This window comes from Sinocyclocheilus anshuiensis, unplaced genomic scaffold (genome assembly GCF_001515605.1).
Source record: "Sinocyclocheilus anshuiensis isolate Anshui unplaced genomic scaffold, SAMN03320099.WGS_v1.1 scaffold999, whole genome shotgun sequence".
In the NCBI taxonomy this organism is placed as follows: Eukaryota; Metazoa; Chordata; class Actinopteri; order Cypriniformes; family Cyprinidae; genus Sinocyclocheilus; species Sinocyclocheilus anshuiensis.
Window position 1 is genome coordinate 98,031 of NW_015544197.1, and position 20,527 is coordinate 118,557.

General features: G+C 36.9%; 1 protein-coding gene and 1 pseudogene across 5 annotated transcripts in view; both read left to right on the forward strand.

Annotated features, from left to right (window-relative positions):
- The first annotated feature begins 8,587 nt into the window (after positions 1–8,587).
- LOC107696744 (ephexin-1-like) lies at positions 8,588–13,254 on the forward strand (annotated as a pseudogene).
- Positions 13,255–14,068: 814 nt separating this feature from the next.
- LOC107696757 (FERM, RhoGEF and pleckstrin domain-containing protein 2-like) overlaps positions 14,069–20,527 on the forward strand; it is a 58,880-nt gene continuing 52,421 nt past the window's right edge. For all 5 annotated transcript variants that reach the window (XM_016497239.1, XM_016497241.1, XM_016497240.1 and 2 more), the window contains exons 1-2: positions 14,069–14,145; positions 15,870–16,127. In XM_016497239.1, the coding sequence (XP_016352725.1) occupies positions 15,924–16,127 (204 nt within the window). In that variant the 5' untranslated portion in view covers positions 14,069–14,145; positions 15,870–15,923. The remainder of the gene's footprint in view (positions 14,146–15,869; positions 16,128–20,527) is intronic.

Genomic DNA, 20,527 nt, shown 5'->3' on the forward strand with positions numbered 1-20,527 from the left:
TCTCCTGAACAGTTATCATCTCTTGATGTTAACCGTGCTACTGATACTTTCTGCTCCACTCTTACGTCTTGTTTAGACACTGTCTGCCCCTTGTCTTCCAAGCCAGCTCGTACCACCTCTTCTGCCCCTTGACTATCTGATCCTTGAACATCGTTCTAAGCTCAGAGAAGCAGAAAGAGTATGGCGCAAATCACAAAATCCAACTGACCTTAATGTATATCGATCACTCCTCTCCTCATTCTCTGCTAATGTCTCCACTGCTAAAAGGACATACTATCACAACAAAATTAACAATTCGCCTAACTCTCGTCATAGTTATAGTTCAATGAGATGTAATATATTTGTTTATTTATATTTATAGTTATAATTCAATGAGATGTAATTTATTTATTTGTCTGTCTGTCAGTTTTGCTTGCTTGCTTGGTTGATTGATTTGGAAATTGTTTCCTAATCCTGTTTTATGTTTTAGATTACATAACTGATACTGTTACTGCAATTATTTTTATTAAAAGTCTCCATGTGTACATTACTGTGCTATCTTGTCATATGGCTCACATGGTAAAATCCATTTAATGAATTATTGTTTTGAAATCATTTCTTCTTTCTTCCAACAGCATAATATTATTACAGTGTAAATCAGATATACAAATAGGTTAAATAGAAAATTGCTTACCTCAATGTCACTGAAAGTTTTTCCTTTGGCCCAATTGGTGTCCGGTAATTTATAGACATCCCTGTGATGTCATGTCTGTAGGGTATCAGACCCGATTCAGACAATTTAAGATTCGATCAAGAACATGGTTGAAACACGAGGAGCCGAATTCCACAGAAAGGCCCAAGACACAGGATGTTCGTAAATCAGATCCTGGTGCCACAAGCCTGAAGCAAGTCCACCAACTAGCAGCTTTGAGTAGCTCACAGGATTTAAAGAAAAGAACACTTATTGACAATTCCGAGGAGATTGTCAATTTTGGGGCAAGTAATCAAGATTAACAGTCAGAGATGCACAGCATGACCATCACATGTAAACCAGTGACGATCACAAGCTCTTTGGATTGACTTCCCCCACCTAGAAGACAAAGAACAGACTGAAATTCCTTATGAGAGACCTCTTAACCTCTGGTCTTCACAGAACATGTCCTTATGTTCAGAGAATGATACAGAAACTGTCTTTTACAGATGTAGATGCACCAAAATGAACTCAAAAAGACTTATAAACTAATATCAGTCCATTGCTTAACTCCATATTATGTATCTAACCCACACATTAGACTATCATGTTTTAATCACGTATTGTGTATGTCTTTTTGATAACTATTGAATAGCTTAAGGGTTCCTATTCATGTTTAGTATGTGTCTGTTTGAATCTTCTTGCTTGAAACGTTTCTTCCAATCAGAAGACGTATTGACAATTCCAAGGAGATTGTCAATTTTGGGGCAAGTAATCAAGATTAATGGTCAGAGATGCACAGCATGAACATCACATGTAAACCAGTGATAGTAATCACGATCACGAGCTCTTTGGATTGACTTCCCCCACCTAGAAGACAAAGAACAGACTGAAATTCCTTATGAGAGACCTCTTAACCTCTGGTCTTCACATAACATGTCCTTATGTTCAGAGAATGGTAAAGAAACCGTCTTTTACAGATGTAGATGCACCAAAATGAACTCAAAAAGGCTTATAAACTAATATCAGCCCATTGCTTAACTCCATATCATGTATGTAACCTACACATTAGACTATCATGTTTTAATCACGTATTGTGTATGTCTTTTTGATAACTGTTGAATAGCTTAAGGGTTCATATTCATGTTTAGTATAGCGTCTAATTGGTCAAAACACCATTTGGGATGTGTCCAAAAATCCAGTTTAAATACTCAGGACACCATCAAATCATTCCCCTTTTTTTTAGTCATGTCTTTTTAGCTTTTAGCATGCTTTTTGCGTCTAGCTTTTTAGTTTAGCTTTTTTAGTTATGTGCTTTTAGTCATCGCTTTTTAGCCATGCTGCTTTTTGGCTTTTTGCGTCTAGCTTTTAGTTTTTCGCTTGTAGTCATGTGCTTTCAAGTCATCACTTTTAGCCATGCGGCTTTTTAGTCATAGGGATAAAAGCGTCTGCTAAATGACTACATGTAAATGTAAATGTAACCAAACTGTTTTAGTTCCTATCAATTTCCATTGTTTTTTCTTCTTCTTCTTATTCTTCCATACATTGAAAGTCAATGGGAACCAAAACAGAAGAAAGAAAGTCATACAGATTTGAAAGGATATGAGGGTGCATAAACGATGAAAAAATCTTTATTTTGGGTGACTATCCCATAATGTAGCAATAATATGCAGACCACAATGTGGTTTGATTTCAAATCAGTTTTAAGTCACTTCCTGTTTGTTGCTGCCGTGTGTTTTGAGTTTGAGCTCCGTCAAGTTCATTCTTTATCGTCTATTTTTTATCTTCAAATCAATTTTATACACCGTAATTTTCGTTTCTATAACGTGTGAATATATCACCTATCGTATTCTACAACAAAAACAATCAGAGCGCCTTGTTATGACTAGTTCTATTTTTGACTTCCCGAGTCCGCTATTAGCATATAGCCCGCTAGCATCGCCAGCGTGGTTGCCACTAATCTCGCTTACATTACTAATACTCTATTCACACACATTACCATTGTTTTACTCACTGTTACTTGCTTTAATGGCGGATGTGTGTCTACCTTAACGTGTGAATATATCCCCGATCGTATTCTACAACAAAAATAATCAGAACGCCCTGTTATCACTAGTTTTATTTTGATCTCCCGAGTCCGCTATTAGCATATAGCCCGTTAGCATCGCCAGCGTGGTTGCCGCTAATCTCGATTACATTACTAATACACTATTCACTGTTACTTGCTTTAATGGCGGATGTAGTCGCGCTGGAAACATCCCGGGCTGACGCTCACAAGTCCGGGGTAAGTATATAGTGCGCTGCTAACTCTCCCACCACTTCTAACGTTACTCCGTGTGTTTCTCTGCACAGGCCCGGTGCACCCAGGACGCGATCTTCCCAGATGTCCTTCACTCCGGCGCCGGGACACCACGGACCAAAATATTATCATATTACCCCAATTTGACAGTCTCTGCACTGGCTACCTATTAAGTTCCGTATCAGTTACAAAATATTATTACTTTCCACCCGGAACCGCTTCGCTCCCCTCCGCGAGACGGAACGCGACGCTGTGATCATCGGAGACTCCATCGTCTGGCACGTCCGTGCTACGATAGCTGAAAGTAAAGTGCACACCCACTGTTTCCCTGGTGCTCATGTTCTCGATGTTTCTGAGCAGATACCCGCGATCCTGAAGGGCGACGAGAGCCCCGGAGCGGTCGTGCTTCACGCCGGGGTTAACGACAGCCCAAATTTTGCTATAAGTTTGATTGCATCATATAATAATTGCTGTTAATAGTGTCCATTGTCTGTTTGATTACGTCTTTAATTGATTACGTCTTTAATTGATTTTTCCATACATTTCTGCCATATGTACATTAACTGACAGTCACCACTGATAAGCTACCGCTAAATATTGTAGAAACTTAATTTGCTGTAGAGTTGCTTTGCAACGATTATCGTGAAAAGCGCTATACAAATAAACTTGAATTGAATTGAATTAATAACCAAATGTACTAAAGTACAAATGGATAATTACTTAAATGTAATCAATTATGAAATCCAGATACCAATAATTAAATTAATCTCATTGAGTTATTTGTATCACAATCTCCCAAATGGAAATGCAAAAGAAAAGCCTAATATGAATTAGATGACCTTTATTTAAATGTATTGTGTACACCAGCTAATGCAGAATAGTCCACTACCATATTATTCTTACTTTTTGCAATATCTTTGCCAGAAATAGTAAGATCATTATGCTAGTATGCATTTCTGAAATCAGCAGCTCGCTAACTGTCTGTACGCATTTGTGCATAAAATCAGCGAACAGATTTTCCCACAGTACTTTTCTCACAAAATCATGATTTATCAATAATTTCACACTAAAATGTATTGAAATAATGCAATTAATGCATTATTTTTGCTAGTGGCCTCACAATGAGTTGGGCTGACAATGGTTTGCCCATGTTTTACTCTTAACAAGAGTGATATTATAACTGTGACAGGGATGACATTTGCATATGTAGTCAGCTGTGGTCATGGCCAGGTAGTGGAATACAGTTACCTCCTTTTGAGAAGAAGTACACTTTACGTACTTTTTAAAATAGTACTTCCTATGGAAATAATATACTCAAAAAGTATACTTGTGTGAACTGATTGTAATGCTTGCAGAAACTTAATTGCATGATATTTACCATTAAAAGAAAATGCATTATAGTGTAAATGTATATTAAATGCAATTAGTTAGAAATTTAAAGTGCTTTTTGATGGAATTAAGTAGGACATCACATCTATATATGTAATTTCACGATCGGAAGATCTTTAAATTCCATTACTTAAATAGACAAATTTTTATAATCATCTGCCAAAATTTACTCTGGCAATTACACTCTAAAAAATGCTGGGTTGTTTTGGGTCAAATAGCAGTCTGCTCCCATCTCCTCTTTCTTACAGGCATCCAAAGACCATGCCAGGGCCAGATGGATACAGAGAACTGTGTCCATGCCAAAACTTTCCTGCATCTAAAACTTACTGTCCCCCAAACCTCCGCTTAAGGGTGAGAAATGGTGCACAGTAACAGACTTTATTTTGAGGAGAGATGTCCAAGAGAAGGACCACCAACATCAGGCCACCCATCACTCCACAGTGACACAAACCCCACACCAAGGAATTGCCACTCATGGTCTGGTCGCTCCCCCAAAAATGAAACCAATCCCAAAACCTCGTCTACTGAAGACACAGTTCCATGTTGACCAATCACAGCCTGTCCATAATAGCAATACGAATTATGTTGCACCTCCATCAGACCCTGTTCAGGTACACCACACAGAATGTCTAATTTCAATTTATAAACATAAACTCCCAGACGATGACTGAGCAAAACCAGTCCTGCATGGACAACATCCTACTGTCATGACAGCAAATGTGAGTAAATCTTTGAATGAATGAATGAATGAATGATGCATTTATATAGCGCTTAAAGGAGAGAAAGTCATAAAGCCAATCAAGTGGTTGGGGATTATTAGGAGGTCATGACTGACAAAGGCCAGGGGGGCAATTTCGCCAGGACACCGGGGTTACACCTAGTGTTGCTTTAGTCAACGAAAATTATATCGTCGTCAACGAACCTTTATCACGTGACGAAAACGAGACGAGACGAGACGAAAATGCTGGTCATGTGACGATGACTATAATTAAATGTATAATGCAATATCGTTGACGAATAAAAACGAGACTAAATGTGGTTTACAAAATAAAAACTATGCTAAAATGTCTCTTCATTTTCGTTGACCAAAACGAGACGAAACGAAATGTTATAACGTTATTTCGTCTCGTTTAGTCGCGTTATTGTTATTATTTTGCAGTATTTCTGTTTCCTGTGACTCACTTCAGGGGCTGCATCAGGTCGCATCAGTGGGCAACCAGTCTTGGGCTGCAGGGTGATATGGCTTTGAACCACTGGCAAACATTCACCAATCTGTTTCCACAGATGTAAAGAATAATGACACTCATTTGGAAAACTGGCACTGTTGTCCAAAAACTACCTCACATAAATCAAAAAGAATCCCTCCGAGCATACCTGTACCTGCCAGACCTCTTCCCAAAGAACCAGAGCAAATTATCTCTATGACAGGTGAGAGTTCATTTGCCATAATGATTTGAATTTATTTCTCATTGCTTTGTGACTTACAGGCATCTCCCGAGCCAAAAATCCACCAACTATCATATAGTCAGCCATTTGTTTGTGGGTAACACCCCAAGGCCTTTTGTACCTCTTAAAAAATGCTTTGGAGGTAAGTCTGCCAAATGCATAAATGAGTTTAAAGAAAAAAAATAACAGCTTCATTTTTAAAAAATAGTTTTTACATATAAAGCATATAGGGTCTCTGGGGCTCCAAACATAATGACTGGATATGAGTATGAAGCAAATGCACTTTCAAACTTTTTGTATGAGAATCAATGTGTCAGCAATTTGAATGGAGGACTTTGTGTTATTCATTTCTGTTGGAAAAGCACCTAAGAATGATATTGATGAGGGATGTAGACACAACACCAGTCCAGTCTGAATGCTCCAGCTCACCAGTGCTGCCCTACAGACAATCAGGTACTCTTAATTCCACCATCGTTATCACTGTGTATTTCCTCATCGAATCTTACCTTCCAATGATTCTCTTGTTCTCTCCAGGTTCCGAGGTTTGTCCCAATGACAGACCTCTTCCACTCCTATCTCTGTCAAAACCAATTCCTGCTTTAAGTGTCCTGAATAAAAACAAAATAACCCTTGAGCACCATGAAGTTGGATTGGTCAGTGACCTTGTCAGGGAAAGTTTGGTTTCTGAGCTACACAAAAGATTCTCAGGAGCAATTAAAGAGAGAGACTGTAGCACCAAAAAACCAAAAGTATTTAAGGCTAAAGGAGATCACTCTCCCAAAATGTTTAGTAACTCTCAGTTAGAAATGTGCTCATTGAGCTTCCACAACAAAAGACTGACTGACGGAGAAAGACTACATGAAAATGTATTAATCTCAGGTGTTTCCACTGGAGAGAGACCAGTGGACATTCCTTCTGTGTTAAAATATCAAGAAACAGACGGGGAGAATGGGGAGAACTTACTTGAAACTTCTCAAAGGATTCCAACAAAGCTGCCTCTTCCTGGTTTGGTGGACAAACTGATCGAAAGCCCTTCTAAGAGAGACTTAGACTGCATGTGTGCTGATACTAAGAAAAAGTCACTGGAGAACTTGTGGCAAGACTGAAACCTTGTAAGAGATAGTGGAATACTAAGCCAGCTCAGAATGGAGCAGCTAAAGCTTCAAGAGGTACCCTAAAGTGTAAAAAGATTACATGGCAATACCTGTTTTTCATTTTTACAAACTCTTTTTCATGACCTCTACTCTATGTTCTGTGATGTTCTCCACACTTTCACTTATCATTCTTTGCTCTTGGCCGTCATTCATACCCTTTCACCCTTTACCAGCATCTGTATGAGGTTGTCACTTCTGAGCAGTCCTATCTTCAGAGATTGACGATGGTTGTGGAACATTTTCAAGAATCTTCAGTGCTGAAAGACGCTCTGGCACAAAGAGACAAAAAGTCGTTGTTTTCTAGTATTGCAAAGATCAAAGAGATCAGTCAAAGGTAAGAACCAGACATTGTATGTACAGTATAAAGTGTGTTTAGCCAGACTGTACAGAATAAATGTCTGAGGAAAAAAACATTTAGATCGGATTCCTTCCTGTGTTGATTGTTCATTGTCATGTTCAGAAAATATTAATGTATATAATGTACTTGTACTTGTATATAATGGTATTACTTCTTATATACACTACCTTTCAAACAAAGTTTGGGTTAATTTTTTATTCCTTTATTCAGAAAGAATGTGATAAATTGATCAACATAGATAGCAAAGACTTTTACACTGTTACAAAAAAGTTATATTTCAAATAAATACTTCAAAAAGCAATCCTAAAAAAATGTAGCATGATTTCCACAAACATATTAAGCAGCACAATGGTTTTTAACATTGATAATAATAGGAAACATTTCTTGTGCCCCAAATCAACATATTAGAATTATTTCTGAAGGATTATGTGACACTGAAGACTGGAGTAACGGCTGCTGAAAATTCAGTTTTTCATCACAGGAATAAAATTAAAAACAGTTATTTTAAATTGTAATAATATTTTATATTTTTACTGTATTTTTGATCAAATAAATGCAACCTTGGTAAGCATTGGAGACTTATTTCAGAAACATAAAAAAGAAAATCTTTGAACAGTGGTGTAATAATGGCATTATTTCCTATATACTGTATACAATGGCTCCAAGTATTTGTACACCTAAGACACAATAAAAAATGTATAAATGTATCTGCATTATATAACAAAATATCAAAACAAGTGGCCTTTACTTTAAATATACAACAAACATTTTTCAATCAAAATGAAGTGTTCAAGTTTTTAAAATAAGGTTTCAAAATGAAACAATAAATAGATTGTCCAAGATAAAGACTTTAACACTTTCTGGTTGATTTTTCTGGTGGGACATGTTCATATCCACAAAAATGACATTGAGATCAAAAGTAATTAAAAAAAGTGGCTCAGTTACTTCTGTAAAAAGCTTTAGCATCGTTCATTTGCATATGTCACTTGTTAAGCTATATGTTGTATAATGCAATAAATTCAGGCATTTTTAATTGTGACTTAAGTGTCCAAAAGTGTCCAAATACTTTTCTATATCTTTTTCATCTTCGTGCTGTGTTCTAAAGTCGTGCTGTGTTCTAAAGTCGTGCTGCTTATGCAAACTCTTTTCTTAGCTTCATGGATGCAATGCTGTTGGAGTTGGCCTCAAGTGTGTTCTGCGATGTAATCTGTGATGTTGTACACCAATATGCTCTTGGACCCTTTGATGCTTATATAAATGACACCCGTAATATGCCCTATCAGGAGCAGACATTACACAACCTTGGGTAAAACAATAGAGCTTGATGTTTATGTATTATGAATATTAGGAATGCAAACTGGTTGTACTGTATTCTACAGAGATATTCTTTAGAGACAAGTGTCTGCTGTTTGAAAATCTATCTTATTTATAATATATGTTGTACTGTGGTCAGAAAAGAGAGTCCTCAGACTGTGGAGGTCTTGCATAAACTACAGGAAGACCCCCGATGCAACCGACTACCCCTTAAATCTTTCCTTGCACTGCTCCGGGTGTGTGTTCACGGTGTGTGTGTGTGTTCACTGCTGTGTGTGTGTTCACTGCTGTGTGTGCACTTAGGTTGGGTTAAATGCAGAGCACTAATTCCGAGTATGGGTAACCATACTTGGCCACATGTCACGTCACTTTCATTTCAGAGAATCACCCGGCTTAAAATCCTAATGGAGGTGAGTGATGAGAAGCACTAGAACAATTAGCATGAGAATGTTCAGTTGTTTTTAAATGTTATATCACTCAATATGTCAAACATTTCGATGAAATGTAGAATATCCAGAAGAAGGCCGTTCCAGGGTCAAAGTATGAGGCCTCAGCATTAAGAGCTCTGACTGAGATTTCCAGGGTTTGAATGAATGCCAAGCTGCTCAACATTTTCTCAATGAGTGCTATTGTATAGAAATCGGTTTGCTGCATTATGTTGTATGATTTGTGCTGTCTTCACCTACAGCTTCAAGAAGCTTGCAATTGGCAGGTGGGCAAAATGAAACATATGGAAGAAATAGTGCAGATTGCTAACAAGATTGAGTTTGCGTGCAAGGTAGTTGCAGGTGGTCGCTGGGAAACTTTACATATATGTGATCACATGCCACCTTCACATTTTGTAATGAGTAACTTACTCTTTTCATCAATCTGTCTGTTTTTTTTTATTCTCTCTGTCTCTCGCAGGCTCTGCCTCTTGTGTCTTCCTCCCGCTGGCTTGTGAAGCAGGGAGATCTGTTCTGGTGCAAATCTCTTTGAAGGAAAACATGTTTGGCCAGAGAAAACTGTGTCCTGTACTTCTGTTCCTCTTTAATGATCTGCTACTGGTGGCCACTATAGGAAAGGGTAGGAGAGCCAAATCAATTTTAGTCAAATGAGCCGATTTAAATGTTTACTTAGTGAGAAGTTTCTTCCATTTTCATTAGGTTTTAGTTTCTAAAGGTGGAATAGTTCCTTCTAGGTATCTCCTATACAGATGCCTCCATCCTGTACCTGTAGGCCCCTGACACATTTTGGATGTCTCCCTTATCTAAAGCAACAGATTAAACTCTTTGTCTACCTGGTTTGCACTAATAACAAAATGTGTCTCAATACCGATAATTATGTTATGGTCAATAACTAACAAATGGCCAATATTTAAATTCTGAGCTGTTTTATTCTAATAAATGAATACAATTAATTATTTTAAATGCTACTAATGAATTTAACCATCAACCAGTTATGCTGTAAATGGATATTTATTTTGAAATTGGCTAAAAATTTATGTTTTTAAGAGTGACTTTAATGAGCATTAAATGTGATGAGCATTACAATGTTATGTTAATTGGGGATGAGTGTGCACAGTAAATATCCACTATTGACAGATACCAATATATAAAGAAACCTCTAACACTGGCCAATAACCAATATGGTACTGATACATTGTGTGCAGGTTTTATTACTAAATCCTATTTTATAGTTAGCCTTACTGGATGAAAAGCAACAAAACTTTTTTATGTATATATTTTGTTATGGAAAAATACACTATACCATTCAAAAGTTTGGGGTCGGTAAGATTTTTTAAATGTTTTAAAAGAAGTCTCTTATGCTCACCAAGGCTACATTTATTTGATGAAAAACTACAGCAAAAAACAGTAATATTATGAAATAATATTGCAATTTAAAATAACAGTTTTCTTTTTTAATATATTTAAAATGTAATGTATTAATGTGATGTCATGTTCTCAGTGTCACATGATCCTTCTAAAATCCCTCTAATATGCTGATTTGGTGCTCAAGAAAAATTTTTTTTTTATCATCAATGTTGAAAACATTTGCCCTGCTTAATATTTTTTTTGGAAAATCTGATAATTTTTTAGGATTCCATGCTGAATAGAAAGTTCAAACCTTTCAAGCTCAAAGTTTTGCCCAAAGAACAGTGTAGATACAGCAGAAGGCCATTTTTGTCTGTATATTTTTGTCTGCCCATCCTGTTTTTTACGAATGAATGCAGGTTGGATCGGTTTGTAGTTCATGACTACGTGCAGCGCTCTCTGATTGAAGTGACCGAGGGCAAAGATCTGGAAGAGGAGCTGGAGGGATGTGAGCTGAACCGGATATTTAGACTTGTCCTTTTGCATAATCACCGGAGCACCACATCTTAACTTCTGCTGCAAACAAATTCAGAGTCAGTACCTACAATGCAAAGAACTGTCAAACTGTCAGACACAACATGGTCTTTATGGCAAGATCAAAACAAATAATTATAAAACGTATAAAATACTATGATGTTTCCCTCATTAAACATGTGTCTTCTTTTTTTCTTAGAGCTGAGAAGGACTCGTGGGTGGAGCTCCTGGGTGGCCAGAGAGATGGACAGGACACTGTGTATGAAGAGTGGGGTAAGAATGAATCATTAAATGCAATACCAGTTAAGCAGTTAAGTGTGCTTGTTTGAGTCATTTCAACGGAAACCAAAACAATTCTTGTAATAATGACATGATTCTTTCTTACTCATCACTTTAATTGAACAATGTAATGGAAAATATTTTGGTTTTATTCTTTAACTCATCACTTAACTATCTGTTAGCCTTTCCACTTAGTTATATAATATATTATAATAATCATTTTCTTTGTATTATTATATATTACATACATTACACTGATTTGGGGTCAGGTAGATTATAAAAGCGTGGGGTCTGTAAGATTATATCTCTTAATATCACATAATAAACACATTTATATGAATATATGTAGGATCATGTGTTTTACTTATAGGTGTCTACAAAATATTTTAACTTTGGCAGTAATAAATAATAATTGATATTATACAGTATGCAATAGCTTGTGCAGCTACACATTGTCCACTAGAGGGCAAAAGTGTCAATGGCTTCAAGATTGTGTTTCCAAAAATGGGAGACATCTGTTCTTAATCACAGCAAACAATTAACTGCAGTGTAGATGCTCTTTAGAATTCTAAAACATTTGTGAATTAAAAAAAAACAAAAAAACATTTACATTTACATTTAGTCATTTAGCAGACACTTTTATCCAAAGCGACTTACAAATGAGGACAATGGAAGCAATCAAAATCAGCAAAAGAGCAATGATATACAAGTGCTATAACAAGTCTCAGTTAGCTTAACGCAGTACATGTAGCAAGGTTTTTTTAAATAATATAGTAAATAAAAAGAAAACAGAAAAAGAATAGAGTAAGCTAGTGTTAGAGGTCTTTTTTGCTTTTGTTAATTGTATAATAAATTAAAAGAAAACAGATAGAATACAAAAAGACTAGAAAGCTAGAGTTAGTTTTTTTTTTTTAAAGAATAGAATTAGAATAGAGAGTGCTAGAGTTAGAGGGTCAAATAAAGATGGAAGAGATGTGTTTTTAGCCGATTCTTGAATAAAGCTAAAAAAAAGTATAATCACTTATGGATTAGAGAGCTTCTTTATTTATCTCAAAAGTACAGAACTGATAATGAGAATGAAGGGTTTCTTTTATGAAATAAGTAAACTTTGGTCCACACTCCAACACTGAAGGTGGCGATAATGCACCTTAACGCTGGTGAGATCCAGCAAGATAAGTATAGAAGATTTGGAATCCGCTCTTGCCAGTCTTAGGGCTTCAACAACTGAGAGCAAGGCAGTCTCGGTTGAATGTCCACTTCTGAAACCAGACTGGTTGCTGTCAAGGAGGTTGTTCTGTGTGAGAAAGGCTGAGACTTGGTTGAACACAGCTCGTTCAAGTGTTTTTGCAATGAAAGGAAGAAGGGAAACCGGTCTGTAGTTCTCTAAAAGAGATGGGTTAAGGGTGGGTTTCTTCAGTAGTGGGGTTATACGAGCCTGTATAAATGTTGAGGGAAAAACACCAGTGTGAAGGGATATGTTAATGATGTGAGTGAGTGCAGGTACAACTGCAGGAGAAATGGCTGCAGTTGTGCCTGCAACTTTTCTCAGTCTTTAAACAATGTACAAATCTGAATCAAAGAGGCACTGTGTCTAAGACTGTCCTCAGGTGCAATGTATAGAGGTGTATAGTGGACAACAACAAGGGGAGCTTAGTCTACAGCTGGGAGATATGATCAACGTCATGCAGAAGACTCCAGATGGTACTGTTGCAACACAACCCTGCCATTCCAAATTAAATATGTCTAAAATCAATGAACATTTTGAGAATTTGCATGCTCATTTTCTACTCTCTGCTCTTTTGTAGGGTTTCTGGAAGGCCGCAGGGTACAGGATGGAGAGCGGGATGCTACAAATTATCTCTTTCACATGAGCTGGTTCTCTGCTGCATGTGTGGTAGAGATCACCAATGAACATGTGCAGAGACGTCACCTTCGTCAGCGGTATCATGTCCTACAGACGCCTGCTGAAACAACGCAGTGGGGGCCTTGAACTACGAACCATAAAATGCTTTAAATGAGAGACTGTCTACATTTGGGGACTTTGCATTTTTTCACTTACTGACTTGAAATAAATTAGTAAATAATTATATGTACAATCTATATATAATTCAACTGAACTACTGCCAGTTGGTCTTTTGGTCTTAGTTTATATATATATATATATATATATATATTACGTCTCTGGTTTTACAGAACAACTGCAACTACATGTGATTTAAGACACACTAAAACTACTTTGCATGGTTTACAACAAATAATGTGGTCAGTACTTATTCTTGCTCCAGCTTGCAAATGTGGAGTTCTTTTAATGTAATGTACTGTGCAGGTCATGCTTATTCCTTTCTGTTATTTTCCATTCTGTTTAAATAAATTTTGTAATGATAATAATTTGACACCTCAACTTTCCACACTGATTTGCTTATATGTTTTCTGTTTTGAATGACACCTTTCATGTGAAGCTTGAAGTTTCACTTATTTTGCATGTGAACAAACAATATTTCATTATTTGGCATTCCTGTAATTTTACATTTCCTGGAAATATCATATAGTGTGCATACACAACTATAGTTTTTGTTGTCTCTGTAACTAGCTTAGATAGTATTTTAGACAGCACTTCAACACAAAACAATAGTTTGACTTTTGTTTTCTTATTTGTTAAATACAATTTCATGTATATTATATTATATTATATTATTAACTACATGGCATTTCGACACCAATCAAATTAATCCGCAGGTACACCTCTCAGCCAATAGCTGCCGACCGTTTCAGTTCGAGTCTGAACCAATAGAAGGCAGGATCTGTCTGAAGTCGTCCAATCAGAGCGGAGTTTTGTCCCCCGTTCGCCTACAACGACGGTCGGACGTCTGTAACTCGGAGTTGAAGAAATACCAGGCGAAAAAGAAAAGGTATGATGTCGATTTATCGCAAAATAGAGATTAAAAGCAAATGTAAAACAGTTTTTTGGCAGTAGCGTATTTAAACTGGTCTCAGTGAAGCATACGGTAGAGCTTTATGATCTCTTCGCTTGTTTGTGTGGTTTGACTAAACTTTCTCAGTCTTTGTCTTATCTCTGTAATGACAAACAACAAAATGTGTACTTTTATTTTTTCGTCGCAGATGAGGATATTTTTGTCGGTGTTGGTGAAGTACGACGAGTAAAATAAGTTTGTCGTGGGGGGTTAAGCTATAGCAGAGATTTTGATCTTGGTTCCATGCAGATTTATCTCATTAACTTACATTACACAACTCCAGAGTTTATTTCGGCTTTTCATTTTATCGTTTTTAGCATTTTTGCATTATCAAGTGCATCCTGCAATGAAAGAGTTATTTTCATTACTAAAACCAGAAAGAAAGAAAAAGATTAATGGTCACTGATCATTGGTTTATTCAGCTGTAGGAATTGCTTAAACTCATGGATGAGGTATTTCGTCTCAAATGTTAACTTCATTCCTATGAGGGGAAATGGGTCAGTTTGGATCACAGCTTGTAAGTGAGCCTGTGCTTTGAAGGCATTCCAGTCAAATTACTTAAACCAACCTGTTGCATTAAAGAGCCAGAAACATGCTGAATGGTGTTGGCTTTAGTGAATGTTATTCTCAGTTGTCCCTGTTGCTTTAGAGATCAAGAGAGTTAAAGTGGAGCTTGTTTGAGTTGGTCGTGTTGCATTGACGCCTCTAGTGTTAACCAGACCTCATGCAAAGTCGCTGCTAAATTTGGCAGTACATTAGTATTTTGTAATGGTTAATGTGAGCTTGTGGTCATGTCACTGCTATTGAGCTGGCCAGTCATGACAGGAACTTTATGTATGAAGTGTCATATGAAAGAAAGGGAATTGGATCACACTATTTTAGTGTAAATATTAATTGTGTCATCGGATTTTTTGAACATGTGAAGCAGCTTTGAATGTTTGACAATCAGTCAGTCAAGGTTGACAATAAATACATCAGCTCTGATTGACTCATGCCTGTCCTTTAAAGTTGGCATGAAATGGAAATGCTTATTTTTTTTCTAAATGAATCTCATTGATCTTATTGCGAATGATTCATCCATGCATTGTTTGTTTTAAATTATTTTATAGCTTGAAATTTTGACTCTGATGTACGTCACAATACATAACAAAAGATCTGTCGATACACTTTAAATAATGACGGAATAATCTGTTTGTTGAACACTTACTTAGATGATTGATATTTTAATGATATTTAACTTTTCCACTTATCTGGATATTGGTTCTTTAATATCAAGTTTATTAAAACTGAGACATAAGCTCAAAAACAAGGATGAACTCGACAAGTGGAAAACAAATGTGCAAAAGTCTTTCAAAAGAGTCTTGTAAAAAAAAATATATATTTAAATATATAAATAATGTTTATTTATCTATATTTATATATGGATGTTTATAGATTAATGATTTAGGTTGTTATGGTTTTTATCCATGTTTAGTACCAGGAATAAAATAATAATTAATATCTGTGCATTGACTATCATAACATTAATACAATGAATATGGTACCGGTCATAAATTATATTCTTGTCTTTATATTGCTATCTCTGCAGATCTGGTTTCTTCTGTTTTCATAATAAATTTCATATCATTGTGTCATTTCTTTGATTGTTCTGTTGTCTCCAGGCAGGGGTGTGTATATGTGTGTGAGAGAGGGGGTAGGCTGCATTGGGAGCAGCTATGGGTGAGATCGAGGGCACCTACCGCTCCTTGCAGACCCCTGCGGGGACACGGCTCGGAGCTCAGTACAACACCGGCATCAGCACCCTGGAGCCCGGGCAGAGCCTCAGTTCGGCTTTAGGAGCAGGAGGGAAAGGCCACAACAAGAGCCTGCAGATCCGCGTCCAGGGCCTGGATGATGCTCAGGAGTTCTATGAGCTCGAGGTGAGTCACTTCACATCAACTCAGTTTTTTGTCTCTGTTCATCTCCATATAGGTCTGCGTGAGAGATCCTGAATTTTTTATATATTTGTGATGAATTTGTCACAAATATAAAATATAGGCTAATGTCTTTTAATGGGCTTTTTATTTGCCCAGCATGGTACACTATCATTTAAAAGCTTGGGGTCTGTAAGATTTTTTTTTTGCGCACCAATGCTGCATGTTTAATCAAAAATACAGTTAAAACCATGAAATGATGTGTGAAATATTTATAGCTTAAAATAGCTTTTCTAATTTAATATATTTTAAAATGTAACTTATTCCTGTGGTGACAAAACTGAAATTTCAGCAGCCATTACTCCAGTTTTCAGTGTGTATGTATATATATATATATATATATATATATACACACACACACACTGACCCCAGTCTTTTTGATTGTCCATTCAATGACTGTTTAATCAATCAGTTCAAAATTTTGATTCACCTTTGTTTTTGTCATCAAAAATGTTTAATTCTCCATGTTGCATTTGTCATATGTTTTATAAGCAATATAAAACATATGACAAATGCAACATGGAGAATTAAACATTTTTGATGACAAAAACAAAGGTGAATCAAAATTTTGAACTGATTGATTAAACAGTCATTGAATGGACAATCAAAAAGACTGGGGTCAGTGTGTGTGTGTGTATATATATATATATATATATATATATATACATACCAGTCTACAGTGTCTCACATATTTCCAAAAACGTTTGAACGGTCGTGTATTTCCTAAAGGTCATGTCAATAGACTAGTTTTATGATTCTTCAAAAGTATTAGAGGTGGGAAGTTTGATTCATTTTCAAGAATTTCCAACTGTCTTTTTAGTGGTTGTCCATTCAGTGACTGTTCAGTGAATCATTTCAACACTTTGATTCAGCTTCATTTTTTTGTCATCAGTCAAAAAATGTTAAGTCTCCATGTGGCATTTGTCTTGTTTTATATTGCTTATATATTTTTATATTGGTGCACTGCATAAAAATTTGTATAATAATTAAATATAACTCTTCCCTGTATTTATTTCACAAAAACAGTGTAGAAAAACATGCCTTGATTTATTTTTTAACTAGATTTGTATTGTAGTTTACTTGCTTTTTTATTAAACCAAATTAAATCTTTTGAATCTACTTAATTACATTGGCTGGTTGAACTGTTGAAAATGATGCATATCACATATTGCTACACCCTGAACATACTTCCATGGTTGTCTGGTTAATTGTTTGCCTGGATGTTTTGTTTGTTTGATTCCGCTGCACAAATATTGTACTTCTGCTATTATGTTTGCAAAGCTACCCAAAGTTTATTTAAAAATAAGCGCACACTGTGTTTGGTTTTGTCCATTTGCAGCTGTGCTGGAGAATGTAAACGACCGTCTCTCCGGAGACCTCTGGCAGTCTTGCTTTGCGTGTCGGGTTGTGGTGGGTGACAGCTGCCACATGGCTTTAGCACTTAAATCCTACATCTATAAGTCTGTTTTACACCCGAGGCCTGAAGTCACTTTCTAAGTTCTAGCCTGGCTGTAGTTACACATCTGACATGCATTTTCTGCCTTGATGTTCTGTTTTTATCACAATGGGTAAAAATGAAAAAGCTAAGGTTTTCGGTAAAGATGCATTGATTCAATTTCCTACAATATGACGCCAGCATTTGAATGCAAAATCACATGGACACGGCGAAATTTAGGATTGTTTGGGTTTGTGCACTTTTGAGATGAGCAGTGTGGCTTTTAAAACACTTTTATTGTTGAGAGCTGCTTAATCAGGGACAAGAAATAATTAACTGGCTTTACAGTGACCACCTGAATAATCCTTGGGCCATCCAAAATGTAGATGAGTTGGTTTCTTCTTAATCTGTACAGATTTGGAGAAATTTAGCATCACCTCACGTTTTCACCAATGGATCCTCTGAAGTGAATGGATGCCATTAGAATGAGAGTTCAAACCGCTTATAAAAACATCACAATAATCCATAACACATCCACTCCAGTTAATCAATTAGCATCTTGTGACGTGAAAAGCATGTTTGTAATAAATAAATCCATCATTAGGAAGTTTTTAACTTCAAATAACTGCTTCCGGCTAAAATACGAGTCTATCGCTTTCTCCAGGGAAAAAGTAATCTCTTCCGAATCAGAAGAGAAATATGCACAGATATTGCACTGTTTATTGGGGACATCAGTTCTAAACAATGTTGGTGAATCTTTCTTACAAACACAGCTTTTCACTTCACAAGGCGTTAATTGATGGACTGGAGTCATGTGGATTACTTGTGGATCATTGTGATGATTTATCAGCTTTTTGAACTCTCATTCTGATGGCACCCATTCACTGCACAAGATTCACTGGTGGTCAAGTGATGTAAAGCTAAATTTCTCCAAATCCAGGGATGGCCTGAGGTTGAGTACATTTTCAGCAAATGTTCATTTTTGGGTGAAATATTCCTTTAACGTCTCTCTGGTTTGACATGGAGGATTAGCTAAATGTAGTGTTATAAGACAGTCTTAAGTGTTTTGGTGGAGAATGAGAACTTCCCATGATTAGATCAGATAACAATGCGCTTTGAATTCCCCTGTTACAAAGATCAAACATGGGAGAGTGGAAAATGTTCATTATCCAGCTTTATTAGGCTACAGGACTCTGGAATGCGGTGGTACCACCAAACACCACCAAAAGACCCTGCTGGAGGTTAATGACTGTTCATATTATGTCTAGTTAATGGAAGAACAATGGGGTCAGTTCTGGTTAAAATATTTATTACTCTCTCTAGTCATCCTCAGGAGTGCATTGGGACTTGTTTTTCCATTACACTTAATTTAGCACTGCTGAGTGTGTTTGAATTGCGGTAGTGATTGATCTGTTGTCAGATGATGTGGATGTTTTATTAGGCAGATTGTGTGTAATGATTCATAAGGCAACGTGGCTTTGTGATCTGTTCCATGATGCACAAACCGGCGGTAATGCAGTCTGGTGTTGCTCACGAAAGGGGTTTGTTTATTCTCTGCAGGAGTGAGTGAGTGAGTGAGTGAGTGAGTGAGTGAGTGAGTGAGTGAGTGAGTGAGTGAGTGTGTGTGTGTGTGTGAGGGGTGGGGGGGGCACACGTGCACTTGTGTGCTCACTGCATTGTGGGTCTGATGTGATCATGCCACATCTGTTTCCAAGATGAGACTGTGTTCTTGTATGCACACCCAGGTACACGAGTATGAGAGCTGTGGGAAAATATCCCAAATTGACCCTCAGGACTAAACTACCAGACCAAAGAAATAAAGACAGATGTGCTGAACTACTGTTCTTGTTAGTCTGAACATATTGTCTGTTGATGGTTGTGAGGAGATTGTTTTGATTCACTTTTCCAAATTTACAAGTTATAAAACCCAGGTTTGTTCATTGTTAAAATGCAGACACTTTTAAACTACATATTTTCATAAACAATAAGCCGGTGGGTTCTCTGAACAACTGACCAGTCTAATGGCGCTTTTCCACTGCATGGTACGGCACTTTTTTGGGGGGGGGGGCTTTCCACTAGGGCTGCACGATTAATCAAAATTAAATCGCGATTATTGCGATTTGGCAAAAGCTGCGATTGTCATGCGCATCTTGTCAGGGAAGTACGGTTCTGTAATCAGTAGTAAATCTCCATCCGAAGGCCAGAGGGCGCTCTTGCGCGGAAACTCCAAATACGCCCCGCAGAAGAACTCCAGGAAATCCCTATAGCAGTTGCTGAATAAACGGAAGATTTAACTGCTTTCATGGAGTCAACGTGACTAATAAACACATGACTGCGACAATATCTGAGCTCGTCTTATTATAATTTTTATTATATAAAGTATTTTATTATAGTAAAGTAATGCAGTGCTAATCAACATAGCCTTTATCACTGCTTAAAATACTATGAAATATGTTGCGTGCCTTATTCTGTGTAAGAAGCCACATCATCTCACAGAAGGATTTATTTCAAACACTCGTCTGACGTTATGAAGTGAGTTTGGAGTAAAAACATGTTATTAAATGTGGTATTTTCACATGCTTTCAGATGGAGCAACATTTACTACACAGAGCCGTAGTTCACTGACAAGCTACTCAAACAGCTTTCATAATCACAGAACGATTTCTTTGATTTCCTAATCGCGCCATTAAATCGTCTGCGGTTATGAACGTGGTTTTGCGTGCCTTGTCAGTGAAGTTTACTCTGTGTAGTAAATGCTGCTCCATCTGAAAGCACGTGATGGAGATTTACTAGGGATGCTCCGATCAGGATTTTTGCAGCCGATACCGAGAACCGATTTCCTGTCATGGTGATCGGCCGATACCGATGCCGATTCTGATGCTTCAAGCTTTATATAGACGGTTTCATCGGG